At 35.1% G+C, this 21,219-nt stretch overlaps 1 protein-coding gene across 1 annotated transcript in view; it reads right to left on the bottom strand.

Annotated features, from left to right (window-relative positions):
- Positions 1–21,219, bottom strand: part of LOC124163505 (regulating synaptic membrane exocytosis protein 1) — a 444,545-nt gene that overhangs the window by 202,448 nt on the left and 220,878 nt on the right. Inside the window, exon 4 of the mRNA XM_046540458.1 lies at positions 8,365–8,575. Coding sequence (XP_046396414.1) covers positions 8,365–8,400 — 36 coding nt within the window. The 5' untranslated portion in view covers positions 8,401–8,575. The remainder of the gene's footprint in view (positions 1–8,364; positions 8,576–21,219) is intronic.

Below are 21,219 nucleotides of genomic sequence, written 5' to 3'. Positions count from 1 at the left end.
GGCCCATGCTGCAATCAAGGCACATGGTGTTTTTGACGATTAATATCAATAATAAATCTCTCAATAAATGCATGTAAATGAGTGTTTCAATAGCAACATGAATGATAAGGGAAATGAAATTCATTCTGCATGCTCCGAATTGAATATCTATTGACATTGACCATAGTTTTACTACCTATTTCATTATTACGGTATAATTATCGCAATCATGGTCAGTATCAGTAAATAATCAGTACGGAACGTGCAAGGTTAACGTTATTTCCCAATATTGTGGTTCCAAGAATTGAAGCCGGAAATCTCGAACATAAATGATCGATTCAGCCATGTAGAGCACGATTGGTTCTCACTCGTGAGAGTAATATATATGAATATAATTCAGAATTGACCGTCTATTTTAGTAAAGTTTCATCGATCCTGAGCATAAAAAATATGCATTCCACGAAAAGGTTAATCGCATAAACAAAGGTTTATCGCGCAAACACGCGTAGAAAATCTCTTCCACAGCAAATCATCAACATTCCTGCATTTTGCACAAAAAATACATAAGCGATTCAGACTTAATCGGTTCTCTAGAGTAAGCACTCCTCAGTGGAAAAAATGTGTATCAAAAACGACTACATGCCTTGGAATGCTCTCTTCCAATAAGTTGTTTACAATCCTGTAAGTTTTGGCCTTCAGAAAATCCTTCTCGTTGGGAATTAAAAAAATTAGAAATATGTCCCGTATAATTATGGCCTTATCTACATTCAGGACGAATGGGGCCAAAATTGTCATGCCTTTTTTTTATTTCCGCCATACTTTTTCAGATGTAAACTCCCCAGGCAACACACGTATTTTTCCGTTATGACGGAAGACGGCGAAAACCTTACCGTTTATAGTTCAGGCAAAATAAAGTGAGCTGGAGCTCGAAAAAAGAAAAGGGGACAATTTGGAAAATCCTTTGTCCACGAGTTTCCAATATCGGTTCTTCATGTTAAACTCTGAAAGGTTTGCCTTCCATGCGGAGCCGGGTGGAAACCGTGGAAACTTGACATCAGGCATCCAATAACATTGAATCCCAAAAATATTTAAATTGGGATGAAAACATTTCAGCAGTTTTCCTCCAGCGCGTGACGAGATAAAAGCTTGGGGAAAAGCAAATGTATATTTTTAAATTTTACTATTAAAACATGAAATCAGAAGAGAACAGATACACTTTTGACAATTTTATAGCAGTAAGCGTATGACATAGCTTTATGGGCAAAATAGCCTGTATCACAGCGAGAGCAACCTGTGCAGTATAATATCAGCACATTTGGATTTTATTTATAGCTTTCAGTGGTCAGAGAGAACGATGTAACATTTTCTTAGCATGTAAAATACGTGTATTACTGAGAATAATGCTAATACTTGAGCAATGATTAAGTGCATCACCAAATGTCATTTTGACGCTTTCTATTTTACGAAGCTCTAAGAAACAGTAAATAAAATGCCGTTGAATAAATTGATAAAATAAATCATTACTTAATCATAATAAATTCACACTGTGAAGTTAAGTAACACTTAGTTATGGATAGACAGCATTCGTACCTCTAGTTTTAGAAAACCTAATTTTAAAAATTTCGAAGACTTCGAGCTGCATTACCAAGCAGTACTTGGAGCATCATAGATAGCTACTTTGGTAATAAAAATATGTACAATTAAACTAACAAATAATGGGATCAATCTATTTCCTTGATTCTCTTCATCATCATCATTGGTAAAAAATCCTGAGATTACTTTGAAGCAGCTCTCCATTCCTCTCTCCTACCCGCTAGCCTTTTCATATATTTCTTCTTTCTTCTCTTTTACATACTTATAACCTGTCCTACCTAACTCATTCGGGGCCGTCCCTTGCCCTTCTTCCCTTCTACCTGTTCTTCTACGATTGTATTCATACGGCAATCATGCCTCATAATGTGGCCAACTACGTTGTTCCGTCTTCTTATCGTTTTCAGACTTCTCCTTGATTCCATGAATTTTGAATTTAAAGTTCCTACAAATTAAGTGACTCGTAACTTCAGCTAAGTATTAACTTAGAAGGATATTACAGACGTAGAGATCGTAAATAAGAATTTTATATCCGCAGGGAAAACTAGGAACGGAAATAAAAACATAGGTCACGTGGCTCAAAATCTCATTCAAATTATCTGGGAGATGATAAAATATTCTCCAATACCTTGAAATGGTTCCCGATCGCTATTTTGAAGCGCAGTTATGCTTTTATTATGTTCTATAGCCCCAAAATAATTCAACTATTAGTCATATCCAGGAAAGACGATCCTTACGAAGAATCATAACATGAGTGAAATTAGTGTGATAATATCCAAAGCATTTACTTTTTATGTTCCCAAGAAGATAACTCTTTTTTAATTAATTTTCACCCCGGTACCGACTTAATGAACCCAAGGATTTCATTAATTCTTGGAAAAAACGAACGGATATCGAAGAAATTTTTTTATTCTACGAAGATAAATTAAGGGAAAAGTTATGGGATATGAATTCATCCATAGAATTGCAAATATTTTTATATAGTAGTCGCCTTTTAATATACTGATTCATCGAATCACTTAAACAACCGATATTCGAATTATTTTAGATAAGAGGAAAAATAATCAAACTTATTCACCAACGAACTTGAAACTTTATGAAAAAATAAAATACTTTACGTTTCTGCACACGCGTTGCAAATAAATGCAAGGAAATAGTTGGTATGGAAGTAAATAGGTTTGCTTCAGATAAAATGAAGAAAAATGCACTGCAATCTAAATGTAATGATAGTAATGATAAAATATACGTAATATAATAAAATCCAAGCGGTCTGCGAGACCGACTGATTATTCATATTTCTTGTATTCATGGATCCAAGACTCTAAAATTGATAATAAAAAATGGGTATCAATACTAACACCATCTGTAACAGTAACGTAGTGGTAAATTGTTGAGCAATAAGAATGAATGACACTTCATCATCATAAGTAAGCAATCCGAGGGTTTGACGCAACTCTCCACTCCGCTCTCTAATTAACTAACCTTTTCATATGTACGTTATTCTTATTTTTACATACCCACTCAATAAATTGTCCTGTGTGAAGGCCGTTTTACACGGGGAAAATCATTGCGCAGGTTAGCACTAAAAACGTGTTGAAATTGTTAGAATGCTGGCTTGGCATTAGAACAGGGGCTATTTTCCGTCTCGCATCCACGAACTGCCGCAATTTTTCTGGCAATTCATCGCTTTACACGACGCAATTTTGATTGCGCCTTCGTCCATACGTAAGATTGCACAATGACGTGCCCCGTGTAAAACGGCCTTAACATACATTCAATGTATATGATTTTACACTTTCCCGGCGAAAACTATAGGAAAATCTTCTCGGGATACCGCGCGGGTTAGATTATTTAAGAGCGCCGACGTTTCGGGTACCGACTCGCTACCCATTCTCACGGCTACTGATAGAAAATTCGAAAAGACCGTTGAAGCCCAGCGTTAGGAGGAGCCGGATTGGTCGAAATCCGATTGTTGTCGCGGAAGACCGTGGACCAGCGTAGACTTAGCTCTGGCAAGCATAACTCTTTTAAGGGTTCTATTCCAAGAGCTGCTGATCGAAAATCCGGTGTCTCTGTTTACTTTCTTATTTTCAAGTTTTATTTCAATCGCCTCTAATAGTCGGTATCCGAAACGTCTTGTCGGCGCTCTTAAATAATCTAACCCGCGCGGTATCCCGAGAATACATTCAATGGTTTCCGGCTCAAATTTGTGGAAGTTGAAGTTCACAAATGATAGAACGACTTCGATTTCTTCCACGGATTAATTTTTTTGGTGCAACATATTTCAGCCTCAAGAAGTACTTGAAAATGACCTCTTGAAATCGACGTCTTGTCATTTGCGGTCTTAACATATTCTGGGCCTTCTTTCGCCCAAATTGTCGTCGCTCAAAAAGTATCCCTGTAAGGTCATCATACTTGATAATGTGGCCGATTAGGTTTCCCCGTTTTCTTTTTATTATCAGAGTTATTATAAGCTTGCCTTGTTTTCCAGCCTTCTTAGCACTTCTTCTTTACTTGATCGTTAGATCCATTTAATCTTCGTATTGATCACAAATTAAATTTTTAAGCCTTTTATACTCTGGTTTCTTATGTACTCAATGGTGAAAATTTACTGTACCTAATCTTCAACTTAACATCAAAAATTAAATGAGCCATAGTAATCATTGGTAGTGAGACTTAGAAATAATCGATAAAAATGTGTAGCGTTGTCTCTCAAGGTAGAAAAATACTCACGAAAGGAAAGAGCTCCACCAACAATAGACTATCGGGCTGTTCTCTCCATTGTAAGCATTGAAAAACAACAAAAGGGAACAGTAATATTCCGCAATGTAGAGGGCTATAAGAGGATTACCAATCCATGCACTTTATTTCTAAGAGTTTTATCCACCGATATTCGTACCCTTTATCCATTGAATCCACGAGGTCCCTCGTAGTTGGTGTAATCCGGATTTTCCATCGTTCTGCTCCGTAGTTTACACTGCAGTCCGATACTCGTTCGGTCCAAAGTAGGATTCTTGTTTGATCTATAGCTTTATTTCATTCTTGTCGTATTCAAACACAACAGTATCGCGATGCACAAAATTGACATCACTTCACCTATCTCTGGGAAAGAGGCTTGCAGTATCCGTATGTAAACCAGCGCAGCGTGCTTCAACAGTTTAAGAGAATCACTTGCGATGCGAAATTAGGGAATACAAAAAAACTTTATAGAGTAAAAATTCATGACCGATCGTTTGCTACCTTTTCAAAATAATCTAATGAAGTTAATTGGGTTATTTTTATAATTTATATGCGAGTATTCACAAAGAATTTGTTGTGGCTTTCAAATATTACTTACGCCTCTAAGTTTCATCGCAAATGACTCGATAAAACCGGATCTACAAGCACAAGGATAATTGAATGGATGGGTGTATACTTTTGTACCTTTCTTCCTAAGCACGGCTCTAATTACTCATTTATAAAGTAAGTTTTATTTTGATTCTCATACACTCTAATACTGAAACTTACTTCAGAGGCTAACTATAGCTGTAAAATTCGTCACAAAAATATCAAAATTACCACGCATAGTCAGGGTTGCGTGCCAAATTTCATATGATGGTTCATTCTTAAATGTGAAAATAAATTTGAATTCGGAATATATCACGAAACTTTCAGATTTTAGAAAGTATTTCTTGGCATTGGCAATGCATACATCCTAGAGTACCACTATCTACTTCCCTTGATTTTGGATCATACGTGACTGAGATTACTGTTCAATTAGTACGAAGGCATATGAAATACGTTTCAGAAGATGGAAAGGGAATTTTTAACCGCGAAATTTTTAAATAATTAGAGAATTTGATTGATGGAATACGAATGGAAAACCAGTAACACATGAGAATGAAACAAAATAACTTAGGCTCAAATAATCAGCCGTGGCAACAAACAGATATTTTTGGTCAGATTTACTATTCATTGACGTTCAAAGCACTTTCGATTTGAAGAGAAAAAAGACAGAAGACCCTGCCGGCGTAAAAAGACTAGGGAGACTATTCCTTTCCTGGAATCGTAAGACTTCGGAGAAATAAAGCCGATTTTCTACCTATTAAACCCCTCATGTGTTCCCGTCGCTGTGGCTTCCAACGCTGAACAAATACGGTGAGCTAAATCACTCCGCCAGCAGCATATATAGGCAGGAATTCAAGAGATAACCGATCCCTATGTATACGCCGACAAAAAAAGAAATCTAGAAAAAATAAATTCTAAATAACTCCCGCTTATTGCTTCATATTGTGTGTGTATATATGTACCTAACTAGCCCCAGCAGAAGCTGACACAATAATTATAACTATGAATGTTTTTTCAAAAATTGCGACCGCTAGAAAAGATTCCTCTACGGTAATTTCAACTATGGATTACCAAATTTGAAACCAAGTTCATAGATCGCAGGGTTTACCCAAAATGTTGCTGATATTATGACCCAAAAGGCCTTTTACAGATTTAGAATTAATATAATTTTCCTTCACGAGAGCTCCACAGCCAGAGTAATAATTTATCTTACCCTGAAATAGAACCAGGTTCAACCGAATTTGCAATGAGCTCCATTTAATTAACTTTAAGTCTCCCAAATGTCCATCGGGAGATAAGATGAATTTGTAGCTTAAACAGAAATGTAATAGCTAAATAGCAGACCTAGCGTAAGTTTGGGAAATCAAGGATCAATCCCATATCAAGGAAAATGATTAATCTATTGCAGAATGACGGGGCAAAAATTCTCATGGCATGAGCATTTTCCTGATATTTCGGACTTCTTGGATAACTTCAAACGGTCCAAGCAAAGGAATTTGTTTTTCATAAACCACCCACTCCGTCAAAGATGAGTTGCGTCATAACCGATCACATGAAAATACTGAGTGAACGGGTGAATTGGCTATTTCAAATGACCCAGTATAATTTGACCCAGAACAATACGGGGTCATTCCATGGCCGCAATAGCTGGAGCTTGGGAATAATAATTCTGCGACAACTGCGATGGAAAGAAGCTCAGCCAACACTGTGAATTTAATCAATCCGAGAAAAAAAATGAGAAAAACGCTCTTGGTAAGCGTGAAGTGGATAAAAGTAGTACATTCTGAACAATAAAAAGTTATGATAACTTTTCACATGATTTATTCAATACGATCGGTTTCATCGCAGAGGCGACATCATCAGGTACAGAAATCGTTCTTTTAACAGTTATTTTGTTGTTGTTTATCCGGTTGCAACCCTCCCCTACCAACACGTATTAGCAACCGGATAAACAAAAACAAAATAACTGTTAATATAACGATTTCTGTACCTGATGATGTCGCCTCTGCGACGAAACCGGTCGTATTGAATAAATCGTGGGAAAATATACCATAACTTTTTATTGTTCAGAATGGATTTTCACTAAGTAAAGCCAGAAACAATCGAGTTTAAAGTAGTACATGTTTTCCACAAATTTTTCAAAATCAGTATCACCAATACCATCTTTGGATATTGTACAAATGATTTAAAACGTTCTTGCTAAAAATTCTTTCACATGCATAAGCTTATTTTAGAATCTGAATGCAACGTGTATGGCTTTTGCTTTAGTACATTAGACGAAAACCAATAAATAGAGAAGAAAAAAAAGTTTTTTTTCGAAGGTCATGCTAAAAAATTCAAGCATTAGCCTTACTGTCGAAGTTATCTCAGTCAATGATTGACCTTACATGTAAGCATAGATGAACAAATTTAAATCAGAAAAATCATTCAGAATAAGCAGTAACTTGATAAAGAAACAACATTCTGCAGGCACAATGATATATAAGATTATTAAGATTTGGCGGCAGTTTTCCTTGAAATTGAAGCTTGAAGGTAGCAAAACAAGTTCCCAACTATATTTTAAAAGTTGTTAACACAGAAAAATTGGCCATGATCTGATAAAAAATGCAGCGCTGAATGCCAATTTAAACGAAAAAACGTACCTCGCAGGTCTTCCGGAAAAAATCTCGAATTTCATTCGCTGCGTGTGTTTCTTTATTATTGAATTATTTTCCAGTTATTGCTATAAGTTGCTCAACATTTCTAAGTACTGGGATACCTTTCATATTAAGCAAAATTAAAGAAAAGCGATTAAAGATAAGAAATATTATACAAAACTGACAGAGAATTCATGGAGAACACAGCCTTCTGTAGGAAATGAGGTTTCCATGGATACCGCTGGGTGTGGATAGCGATACTGTTTTCTCACTTCATTCCAAAAATTCTGATAGCAAATCATAGCACCAATTTTAGCCCAAAATAATTTCGTATCAAGTCATCATATGATGTAGCAAGCAAGTTTAGCCTTCCTTTAAAACGGAGTCATTATAAGGGTTGAGATTGGTACAGGAAAATAATTAGTCCGTTCAGACATTCTCCCTTAATTTTGAAATAAGCAAAGGTACTGCCAAATTTTCATGGGTTGATGGCATCATTACGGTTCTTGCTCTACAGGCTAAGGGAGAAAATTACACTGGAGGAAGGAATCGTTCGAAAGAGTTCCAGCAATGAGCCAAAGAAGTTTTTTTTTAACTCGGCCAAGGTGTAGCTGAGAAACGGTTACGCTATCGACATGAGTTTGTGACGTCATCGAATTATCTGCGATTGGGCTATAGTTTTCCTTTGTCGCCTGAATATCTCGTCGAAGAGCAACGGCGGATAAATCCGGGTTTCTTAGTATTTCTGGCAACCATAGTAGACAATCATTAAAAGATAATGAACGAGTTCGTCGGATTACGCTTGTTAACTTTTTCCTCCTGCCATTCTCACCTTTTTCACGAAGGAGGCGAGGTTGGTGGGTAGCATTTCGGCCGCCCGGCTGCAGCCCGCTCAGAGACCGCCCAGGTGCATCTCCATAGCGACAGGAGGGGAGGGGGCGCGAGCCGGGGTGCGCCTGCGCAGACGGCGGACAGATCATATGCGCGCCGCCTCCGGCCGCCGCCAGGGGCGCCCACGGCGGCGCGGCGGCAAGAGTGCGAGTCTGCAGATAAAAAGAGAAGAGCGAAATTATAGACAGGAGTCAAATCCATCATTTTCATCTTCACAGTTAAAAAATTAAATTAATTATTACGAGCCATCATAATTAAATTGATAAACACTTCATCGCACTTAGACATTGCCACTTGAATGCCTACAGGAGCATTAAACATATTACAAATCGTCTTTGGAGCACAGTAACGTAAATATAACAATATCACGATAAAAATATAAAACTTACATCAATTATAAATAATAAAATACTAATATCTCTAAAATAAAAAATATTGGAGACAATAATTATGGGAGACAAAACTTTGAAGGAGAGGGAAGGCTTATAATCGCAGGTGGAGTATTATTATGAAGGACATTTATTTGCGTAAGAATTTTCAATAATTTATACACCTTATCATAATGTGATTTTTCTTCCCCTATTCCTCCGCTCGTTTGACAAAAGAAGTTGTATGAATACAATTTCAATGCAGTAACCAACCATACCATTTCTAAAAATGAAATTACTGCCGGTGAACATAACACTTGGCAGTTTTTTCCTCTATTTTTCGTTGATAACTTTACGCAGTCACTCGCAATGCACCAAAAATGCCTCATTAACGTCACGTTGAACTCCTCTTGTTTATATCCATGTGTAGCCTAATTGTTATTATTCAAATAAATTCAGAGGTAAGGAAAGAAAGGGATAGGAACGTATAATAAAAAAAGGAAGAGGACAGCGGTGCTGTGGTAGATGGAAAAAGCCAGAAATAAGAGGGTAAAAATGCGACTTGGACCTGACTGGGACTCTAATCCAGAACCTCCCGGTTGCCGACCGGATGCTCTAACGAGTTACGCTACGAGGAAGCTTAGATTTCGGGGGTTTATTCAAAGAACACTCCCTTTGCTTTGGCCCACAAGAGTAACCAATAGATGGCACTGGGGCAGCTCACCACTCACCAGAAGAAGAAATGGACAAGGGCACAAGGATGAAAGGAAAGATACATAATCTCATGACAGCAGGAAAAATATAGGAACATGGGTTTTGGGGCACGCTGAGCCCCAGTGAAATAAGCCAATAAGGCCGATACACTATTCATTCACACGACGCCTTAAGCGTAAACATTCATTCACTATTATTATTATTGTATTGATACAAATGTGAATAGATGGTTAAATAAGTTTAGAATTGTGTTAAATCACAGTGTTATTCTAATGTTTGTTTTTTTTTGAAAAAAAAAGAAGATATTGTTTGTTTGAAACCATTGTCATAATGAATTATCACCTTAGATTCTTGCAATTAGCCTGTTATTTCACAGATTGATTTTTTCTTTTGTTGAAAATATTGTTTTGCTGAATTGTTTTCATGCTATTGGCAATCTTCACAGGGCGCATTACCTGAAATTCAATTTATTTATTTCTTTTCTTCTGTGAATGTACCAATGCCGAAAATTAAAAAAGTTGAACGTTTATTTTCTCATGGGCCTCAGTGCTCACGAAAATAAACGAGATTATTATAATTACTATTAATGCATAAATTGGGAAAAGAAACCAAAGAGAAAAAAATAATACTTAATACATTCTCTTGTCTAATCCTTGCCTCCTTTTGAAGTTTCTTCTCCTCACCCACTACGAATAGAAGTAGCTACTTCCATTTCAACATCGTCCATCCAACCTATTCAAAGCTCACATACCAAACATTATCTTTCTCTTTCAGTTTTTCTTTTCCTCAGCTCTTAGTGCACACGTAGGTAAAGTCAATTTCAGCCACATTCAACAGATGTTTATCATACGAGAGCCAAAGAAAAGTGAATGCGGGTTTACCAAAATAAATTTCCACTGCACGAAAACAAATAATTTCTATTTGATACCTCACAAATTATCTTAACTTCGGATGCACTTTAGAAGAACGTAAATGCACACACTAACAGATCGGCAGATCAAAATAATACCGTCTTGCTTAGCAAGCGTAATAGCCAACATATACCAGCTTATAAGAACACAAAATATTTACCTCTGACCGAGATTTATGATATTATCACATGGTTTAATTAATTACTTTAAGGTTGCATTGGAAATAGAGAGTAAATGTTAAATTCCAGGGGGACTACTGATTCTTTCAAACATTGCCGCGAGCAAGAGCGATTCACCATTTTTTGGGAAGAAGGCACGCAATCGACATAAAATTTGAAAAAAATATCAGTAAAAAAAAATTCAAGGGTTCCAAAGGAAATGAACTCCATCCGAACTACAAGGGAAAGGTCAAAGCACGGTATTCACAAGGATAGCCTCCAATCCTTCTGTTTCTGCATTACATCAATCATACGGAAGCTATTTGTGCAGGATTTCAAGACTCTTAACCTAATTACGTTCTCGTGAGGAAAAAAATGGTAGTGAGCGAGAGAGCCGGAGTTAAAACAAAAAAATTAACGAGAGCTTCGCTCCACACACGAGAGAGGGCAGTGGTATTTGCAGTGAACATGAAATGGTTTTATTTGTCTTTAATCATCGGGAAAGCGCTTGGCCAACCGGTCTGCGTCCATTCGCAGCGTGAAGCAGAGAAAGGGAGAAGAGAGTTTCGGGATGAAACTGGAGCATACAGTGGTTGCAAGCTGACTGGATGGCAACTTCTCCTAGCAGAAGTTCGGGAGGGAGAGAAAAAATATCAATTATTATTTTTACTTCGCTCGCATCCATACGCTGCAACGGTGGTATACCAACTGAGCAACGGGAAAGGACAGTGGATGGGAAAATGTCGGTGGGCATATTGCATTGAAACAGAGAGAGGGAAGAGAAACTTTAAAAAGCTCGGCTTTTCCCGCGCACATGAAATATTATTTCCCTTGCCAGCGACAGAACGAAATATAAAAACATTGGAGCAGTGTGCGGCAGTGTTCTCGAAATTAAGTGAGAATGCTTCCTTTTTTTAATTTTTTTTCAAATCCCGGGATTTCGGAAAAAAATTATAAAGTCGTGTCGCAACGGAAACAAATCGATAGGTTCATTAACAGATATACATTAAGGGCGCTCCGTTCAAGTACAGGGAAAGAAAGAAAATGAAGCCCTTACTTTCCTGCGCTAATGAGTGGACGGAAAATTAAATTTTGGGGGAAGATCTCAGGTTCGATGGAGAAAGGGTACATTTAAGTTTTTATACGTTTGGTCGTATTTCAAAATTACATAAAATTCTCCTCGTTTGCCTTTAAATTATTTAGAGATGAAACTGAAGGAAGGGAGGACAGTTAGAAATGAGTTCATTTTGAAAAGTATTTACCCACGCGCCTAAAAGAATATATTTATTAATCAGACAATCATTACTAAGTTTTTGGCATTTTAGGACTCCTATACGAACGAACATATTAATACACAAATACAAGGACGGAAAAAACGAAGCTGAAACAAATACGTGAGCGCTTTGATGTCACTGCTTCCATGATTTGAAGAGAGCAAATTTTTAGGCTGGGTTACGTAACAAAAGGTACCAAATACATTTAATATTAAGAGGTGGTGAATATGTATTTAGAACCATTAAAAAAACAACACTGAATAAACAATTATTCCTAAATGCACCAAAACTGTTGATGGTATTTGTAAATATTGGCAAGTCTTCCCTCATTCTAGCAACTCTCTATATTATGGATTCACTGTGATTAATTCCCTGTATTAAAGCCAGAAAAGGTGCAGAGGACATCATATTAAGATTCATCAATGCTAGCAATTTATAGGCTGCGATTTTGTAAGAGCCAGGACTGTTGAGTTGAAATTCGAAATACTAGAAGGTAGAAGCGAAGGTTGAAGAAGGAATAGGTCACAGAGTTCAATATAGAGCGCAATAAGTCGACGGCAAGAGTGCACTGGAATGGTGGCAGAGAAAAGTTTCGTCGCAAAAGATATTGAAAGAGCTCTAGCTTCACCGCACGTACCCCGTACAGAGAAGTATTTTATTTAAGGAAGTGAAATAAAGCCAGAATGTGACAAGATTTTGAGTGTCTAGGATCTTCGCACGCGTAACTATGTATAGGAAGAAATACATTTACTGTTTACTTGAGGCAGTCCCTATTCGGTAAAAAGTAAGAGAATAAGAAAAAACTAAGGTGGTACTCAATGTTATAGAAAAATACACATAGTCCAGGAAATGAAGCATTTTGGCTTGCAATTTTTTCAAACTGAATCGATTTTCTTGAAATTTTCATAATGAGTAGGGAATATACCAAGAATGAAAATCTATATCATGCCGACGGGCGCTTTTACCCTGGGGGTGGTTTCCACCCCATCTCGGGGGTGGAAATTTTTAATTATATTTTGACCACAGGAATCGATAGAAAAATACATTCTAAGAATAAAATGTTCTTTCAATTTTTTGCGTAAAATTAATATTTTTCAAGTTATTTGCGATTGAAAGTAACAGTTTTTTGACGAAAAAATCAACGATTTTTATCGATTATAGGCAAATAACTTGAAAAGTATTAATTTTATTAGAAAATTGTGAATTACAAAACTGTAGCTTGTAAAAAATTTAATAAAAATCTTATTTTAGATTTCCTTTATGACCAATTCGGACCGAGCTACAACTTGTTGATGGTTATCTATTGTTTGTCATACGCTAAATTTGAAAGATTCAATATTAAATAGCGGAAAAAATGTAATTTTCGAGGAAAAATTATGTAATATGTTTTAAAGTGTTTTTAAAATACTTTCTTATAATGAGAAAAAATATTTTTTATCATGAAATTTGAGCGAGTTATGGTTAAAAATAAGATCAGTCCCTACTTTTTTGTACGAAAAAATCAGTGAAAACAACTCCTTATTACCACGCTAGACAAAATTGATCAATGCCCTTCAGTAATTATCTTTATTTAAGTATTGTTAATTGATCCTAGAAGTTTTTTTAATTTACAACTCTAAATTTTGAAAAAATTGAAGGAAAAAGTGAAAAGTCATTTTTTACAATTTCGTTAAAAATGCTCTTTTTTTCAAAATAACTCCAAAAAAGCTGGAGATATGAAAAAAATGCACGAGTGATAAATTATAGCTTCATTATTTTCAAATATTTTGGTGTGTTTAAATTTTCTATATAATAAATATTTGGTGAGATATTGATAATTAAAACCTCTATTTTCAAGGGAGCTCCACCTTATTTAAACCCTTAAATCCCTCCCCTTTCAAAATTAATGACTCGAAAAAAATTTAATTCGCATGACCTTGTAGTCAGTAAAAACCCTACAAAACAAATTTTAAATGAACTTTCTATCATAAAAAATAAAGGAGCTATGTTTGAAATACCAATCAAATTTATTTTCGAAAAATTCGAAATCCACAATTCAGAGCATAATATTCCTCATATTCAGCATATTCTTCGTGTATTTTACGTTATAAGCTAACAATACACTCAAATTTGCTACAAAATAAACACACATACCCGTAAGATGTATATATACATACACATATGTGAGTATGTGTGCTTTCGCTCACAGTGACCTGTGAGCATGCATGTGGTGGGAAGACTGGAAGCCATACAGTCTCCGTTTGATTGTGTTTCATGTAATGTCTACATAAATGTACATTTATTTGTTTATGTTACCATTACGAAGTTTGTTCTGTTTATCCTATTGTTATACCTTTTCTGTGCTGTGATTAAAATCATGAGAGAAAAAAGTGAATACATAATGAAAGGAGTAAGAAAGTGAATAACAAGATACAATGTGATACATAATTTTTATTTTTAGGGTAAATAATTTTTTTTGCATTAACCCCCAGCAAGGGTTGATGATTATGGGTTGAAACGCCTTAAAATTCTTTTCCAAACAAAAAAAAAAAATTATACAATTAATTTAAACTAAATTTTACCCGTATTTAGCTTTAAAATATAATTTTTTAAGTTCCAACTTTTAGGGGTAGTTTTCACCCCTAAAAAATTAAACGCGCCCTTCGGCATAGTATAGATTTTGAAGAAGGGGGTATGATTAGTCTAATCTCAAATATTTTTGCAAATCAATTCGGTTTGAAAAACATTTTTAAAGGAGGTATGATTAGTATAAACACAAATTTTTATGCAAATCGATTCAGTTTGAAAATTCTTTTTTACATTAACCCCCAATAAGGGTTGATTATTATGGGTTGAAACACCTTAAAATTATTTTTCAAACATAAAAAAATAATTATACATATAATTTGAACTAAATTTTACACGTATTTAGCTTTAAAAAATAACTTTTTAAGTTTCAGCTTTTAGGGGTAGTTTTCACCCCTAAAAAATAAAACGCGCCCTTCGGCATAGTATAGATTTTGAAGATCGGGGTATGATTAGTCTAATCCGAAATATTTTTGCAAATCGATTCGGTTTGAAAAACATTTTTAAAGGAGGTATGATTAGTATAAACACAAATTTTTATGCAAATCGATTCAGTTTGAAAATTCTTTTTTACATTAACCCCCAATAAGGGTTGATTATTATGGGTTGAAACACCTTAAAATTATTTTTCAAACATAAAAAAATAATTATACATATAATTTGAACTAAATTTTACACGTATTTAGCTTTAAAAAATAATTTTTTAAGTTACAGCTTTTAGGGGTAGTTTTCACCCCTAAAAAATAAAAAGCGCCCTTCGGCATAATATAGAATTTGAAGTAGGGGGTATAATTAGTCTAATCCCAAATTTTGGTGCAAATCGATTCAGTTTGAAAAAATTGCAAGGTTTTCCACTTTTATGAGCTTCATTTCCTGGACTAACAGCTAAATATAAAAATATAATAAGTGATTATTGCTGATTCGCCGACGAGTGCAATAATATAGTACTAGTATACTATATTACATGGAGACCGATTTCTGACTACCTAGAAAATTGTTTGCTACCAGAGTGTGAAGATTTATTTAAGAGGTATTAATTAAAAGGCTTTCGGAACTAAATATAACTTCAAAGAAAAAAAATTGTGTGGCAAACAATTTTTAAGCCAGATAAATACAAAACCAATACATTTTTCGAGATTTATTACACCTGCCAACATGAATATAATTTTCATAGTAGCTCCATTGGAAGAGAAATGGAGCGTGAATTCTCCACTCACAACGAACCTACGATTTATGTATTAGTAAAATATATGCAAGTATAATTAAAGGTTGATACAAAAAATTTGTCCCGAAAATGATAAGATGAAATCACAATTTCATCTATGACGAGTTGAACGTCTCATATTAGTCTCTAAGAGTCTCGTGCAAATCAACCGAATAGCAATATTCTATATGGTATGGATGCATGAAAGATAAACGTAATATTATTCCAAGGCGATGTTTATAAGTGAAAAGAAAATTGTGATAGAGCTAAATGTTTCAATTGTGAGTAAGTTATAAGGCACGATGAATGGTATCTTGAAACCATACATGTTTTAACGATCAGATGATATATGTTATTTTAGCAAAATTGGCTAGTTAATAAAATTGAGGATATGAAGAAATTGGACGCCTACCCCTAGCAACTACTCTTTAAAATAATATAATCGAGAACATGCACAGAATTTACTCATTTAAAGAATCATATTTTTTCGCAATACATTTTCGAGACACATATTATTCTTTAATATTGCCATAAATTAAAATCAGGGGATCCGAAAAGAAAATGAACTCGGCGAAAAATATGGAAATATAATGTCAGCATTATTTTTACATTTTACACACTTTTTTATAATGTCACAAAAATAAAATATGCATACAATTCTTTGAAGCCGTAAATCGTGAGAGGCTGATATGTAAATTTGCATTTAAATATAACACTCTTTACATTAAAATTACTCAGGCCAAATTTAAGCCCTCGCCGAAAATAAAAAGTAATTAGAAAAAAATTATTACCACATTTTGAAGAATAATGCGATAATGGCAGAATTAAAATGATTATTTCCATGTAAAAAATCTCACCGGGATGATATTAACTTTTTAATTACCGCTGATAGCAGTTGTATTGAAGTTCAAATGATTCAAATTCAAAGGTCAAAATTCTAGAAAAACGAGATTAAATACTTGCCTCGTTTCAAATTCGGGATTTTAGAGGATTATTTATAATATATTAATTAACTTAAACGAAAATCCTCCATTCACGAGAGAAAAAAGATAATATTATGAAACTCGTAGGTATCCCTGTCGACATACCAAAAGAGGACACGGCAACCTGTTGAAACATTTCATATATCAATGCATCTCAATTTGGGAAAACGGTAAAAAGTGGAGTCAATAATAAAAATGAGAGAACTGTCATATCATCAAAGTGGATTTTTTGCCTAATATGACTTGAGCTGCTTTTTATTGCTACGCCTAATTTTTCACTGCAAAACTGCCACCCTTGTAGAAGTAACTACATTTTTTACTTTTCCTCATAAATCAAAGTGCAAAGTATCATTATTTCATATCTTAAAATGAATTTACACAATGTATCAGCTTCCATCATTCATTTCAGATGTAAGTATTGGAGAAATGACAATTGCAGCTATTATTGCCATGCTAGATGATGCAACTACAACTATTTTACTACGAGGGCATTGAGATATCGAAAGCAGAAGCATTTTCAACTGGTAAAAACACAAGTGCAAAAGATACGGTTCTCAACCAATTTTACAGGCCGAACCTGCCACTAATTACAGATAACGGTATTTATCACAGCATATATAACTACTGTAAAACCCATTTTAGAATGTTAAATGGCGTATACATTTGTTGATACGTTATAATTTCAAATAAATGAATCATACAGTGCCGTTTTATTGAATACTTTACAGGAATCATTAATATTATAATTTTCCTTTTGTAAAGAGTCAAGGATTAATAAATATTATGTTTTTCACAATAAAAAATAATTTAGCACTACATTTGATACATGATACAATTATATCGTCCTGCACAAGTGTAATAATCGATTTTGCTTTAAGAAATGGAGTTTATTTTCCAATCCATACTTCACATCGGAAAGGAGCGCTGCATAATAAGTAATGAATTAGTTTGCAATGCTTATCAGCTTCATGAATGGGGAAACTAGTAACAACACAAATTATTTCAGGCTAGTACAAAATAATTGGCTTCCTTCCTTGCCTCCTTGCAATAATTGCCATCGAAATGGAGAATCTCATCGATATGTATGATAGCAGTAAAAATAACTAGTCTAAAAAGGAAGTCTCTCAGTCGTGCTAGAATTTTGCAAAACCTTAGAACTTTAAAATACACAGTAGCCTGTGACGCATTAATACAGCAGCAAATCCTTAGTAGATACCATGCTCAAAGGCAATAAATAAGTCATATATAACAACTATAAGCAATAAGTTGAGCTAGTTGCGAATAATAAAAAAACTGAAATAAATAGAGATCCTAAGAGAAACAAATTTTCTGAAAAGATGGGAAAATCGTATATATACTCTTGCCCTTAATAAGACATAATTATAGCCTAATTCCACAGTTTTGGTTCACTTTCAACATGCCATATTTCCAGTTAAACCAATGCATCTCCATTAAAAATATGAATCCACAATTTAATTAAGCTCCGGGAATTGCCTCGTTTTACCCATGATTTACCACGCCTTGTGTCACCATAAATATACTGAGAATTACTAGTATATTTTCGTAGCTCGCTGGAAAATTGCTTCTTCTACACTTATTTCTTTTCCGAGTAATTACGAAATTAAAATTAAAAATTAGCCGCCTTAAAATTAGATTAAATTCTCCCAGAGAAACCTACCCTCAGTGCCTTTGATACCATAAGCGCGTCTCTCACTGCGGAGGAAAACGTCTCTCTCTGTAAAAACCACGTCCAGGAAAGGATCCAGCTCCCTCCCTTAAAATCTATTCTCAGTCTTATTTTGAGCGCCGCAGAATTCCCGGAATCCTTATGACAAGGGCACCAACCCCGAATGGCGTCATCCCTTCTCAAAAAAGAGATTTCGATGATTTCTCTCGACGCGCCGGATACCGGATGAATTTAATGAAGCCACCGACGGGAGGAGGGAAGGGAGAACCCAGACTGCCGCAGGAAAAGCCGCCAAGATCCGGCTCAGAGACTGGGCAAAGGCGATGGAACGGCTGAGGTCAAGACTTTCGCTTTTTCAAACGCCAGAGAAGCTATTCCCTCCATCACCTCAACGTCTCAAATGGGAGAGAAAATATATATATCTATGCATGGATATGATGTTCCAACGGGTAAGACTTGAGGAGAAGATTTCTAGATGTTCTAAATGGACTAGCGTGAGCTATAACCATGAGTGCCCAACCTAATTTCATTAAAAATTCGCCCGGCCATTTTACGTATAAAGAAAAATAATGAACGTTTATGAAACCATTCACATTTTAATTCACATAAAATCGAATTGGATTAAAAAAAGCATTTCTCCTTTAGTACAAAACGTTTACTAAGGAAACTAAATACAAAAAAAATATTTGGTAATTTCTTTTTCATGCATTAAAAGGAGCCGTAAAGGGAAAAATAGTCACTCTGAAACAAACACTGGAAGAGGTGAAGTAAGAAAACAAAAAAACCGAATTGAGGAAAAAATTGAATAACTTCGAGGAAGTGAACTGTTTTACGCATTGCCAAATCATACCTGAACATCCTTGGTTTCCATTATAAAGTTTCTACAGAGGGTAAGTAATTTAATTTGTAATTAACGAAGAGTCACAAATGTCCAAACTGCTGTTACACCACATACCTATATTAAAAGTTCGATAAATCTATCGTTAATTACAGCTATTCCTATTGTTCCGCGTTTTAATATCATAAAGTGAGCATCTATATTAATGTCCTAACCGCCTAAGGCTCATTCTGAGGAATAGATAAAGAGTGGTGCGAATAAACTCCCAGGTAGATAGCAGGAATAGAAGGATCAACAACTTTGCTATTTCCACATAGTAATTTATTGACACCGATCATGGTTTCGTTACAGAGTAACATTATCAAGGTGTGTACCACGGTCGGTGTCAATAAATTATTATGTGGAAATAGCAAAGTTATTGATCCTTCTATTCCTGCGATTATGGATTTCCACCAAGTTACGCCCGCTACTATTAATTATCCCACGTAGATGTTAAAAAATTGAAGGACTAACGCGTCGTGACGTATGGTAATAAGAAAACCCTACCGGCAAAAAAATAAGGCCATATAAGGAACAAAACTAAGCTTCCTAAACCCGATTTGGAACCGAAGTTGCATTAAGCAGGGCAGAGTAAGTAATCAGGGAGAAGAAGGAAGAGATAATAAGTAAGGATTGTCTCAGAAAAATATGGGCTGAAATGAGAGGTGATTGTAGAAACTCAAATGGTACGAAGACAAACAAGGAGAGACAGAATAAAACGTGACTTGGAAGAGGAAGTAGGACGGAAGGAGAAAGGTCAAAAACAACAGCGCAGCATATCCTCTGTAGCTGTGAGTCCGGAAGCGTCCCGTCCGTTTCCCACACCAAATGGATGACTTCTTAATGACGCCAACTTAAGGGAGAGGAATTCGGAGTCATTTTTTCCCACTCGCCCTCGCCCAAGGCCGCATGAGATGAAGATTATGGCATCTTCGTCCCAGAGCAAGGTCAAAAGTACGTGTCCTGGAGATTTCTCGGGACACATTGTTACCCGCGGTTGCACCTCAAAGAAAACGTGATTCGCAAAGGCTGTTTCCATGACGCATACAATTATATCGATTTTCTCAAAACATCTACCTGCACTTTGAAAACAGCGCAATAACTTTGATTTAGAACTCTTCCAGGATTGCATTAGACCAAGAGGTATTTTTGCAGGGAAGTATATGCTCTTTTTAATTAAAATATCTTTCTTAAACAATTTACTTATTCGATAAAAATACTGCCTCACGAATAAAAAACTAAATTGATGATTAAATTGACCAATAACCGTTAAAGGCTTCAAAGAAATTATCTGTATTAATAGTAAGTATAAATGGTGAATTTAAAAAAATAGAAACTTCATCACTTTTATTATGAATCTGGAAATTGAAAATATTATTTAAAATGTATTGAACTGGCAGTGGCAGTGGCTTATTCTTAATACCGAAAACAACCTACCTACTTCAATATCCATTCAATCAACGAACAACGATAATTAATTTGGTAAACGAAAGACGGCTTATAGGATACAACGGTACAGCAATTGTATCATATATTCTTAGTATAATCTCTTGAGGTTGGGTATACTATTCATAATTCTCATCAGATCCACCATAACAGTTTTTACCGGATGAGTACTACTCCTTATCGCTCGTAAACAGATAATGCATCATAAATCAGCTTGATCAAAATCATAGGCTACGGAAAATTTAGGCTACAGCCTCAATATTTTCCTCTATATTCTTGTGTGTATTCATATACTGACTAAATATATTTTTTTTAGATAGATACACATGTAATTAAACGGTTAATTAAGTTTAGGATTGTATTAAATTACAGTGTAATCCTAATTTAAAAAATGTTGTTTGCTTGACATTATTGTCATAATGAACTGCCGCCTTAGATTTTTGTAGTTATTCTGTTATATCAAAGTGTGATATTTTCTCTTTTGTTGTAAATATTGTTATATCAAATTGTCTTCATGCTACTGGCGGACTTCAAAGTTTGCATTTGGTTGAATTTTTCTTTTTTTCTTTTCTTTTGTGAAAACATTAATTCTGAAATTTTAAAAAGTTG

Source organism: Ischnura elegans, chromosome 8, assembly GCF_921293095.1.
Source record: "Ischnura elegans chromosome 8, ioIscEleg1.1, whole genome shotgun sequence".
Lineage (NCBI taxonomy): Eukaryota > Metazoa > Arthropoda > Insecta > Odonata > Coenagrionidae > Ischnura > Ischnura elegans.
This window is presented reverse-complemented; position numbering and strand designations above follow the sequence as displayed.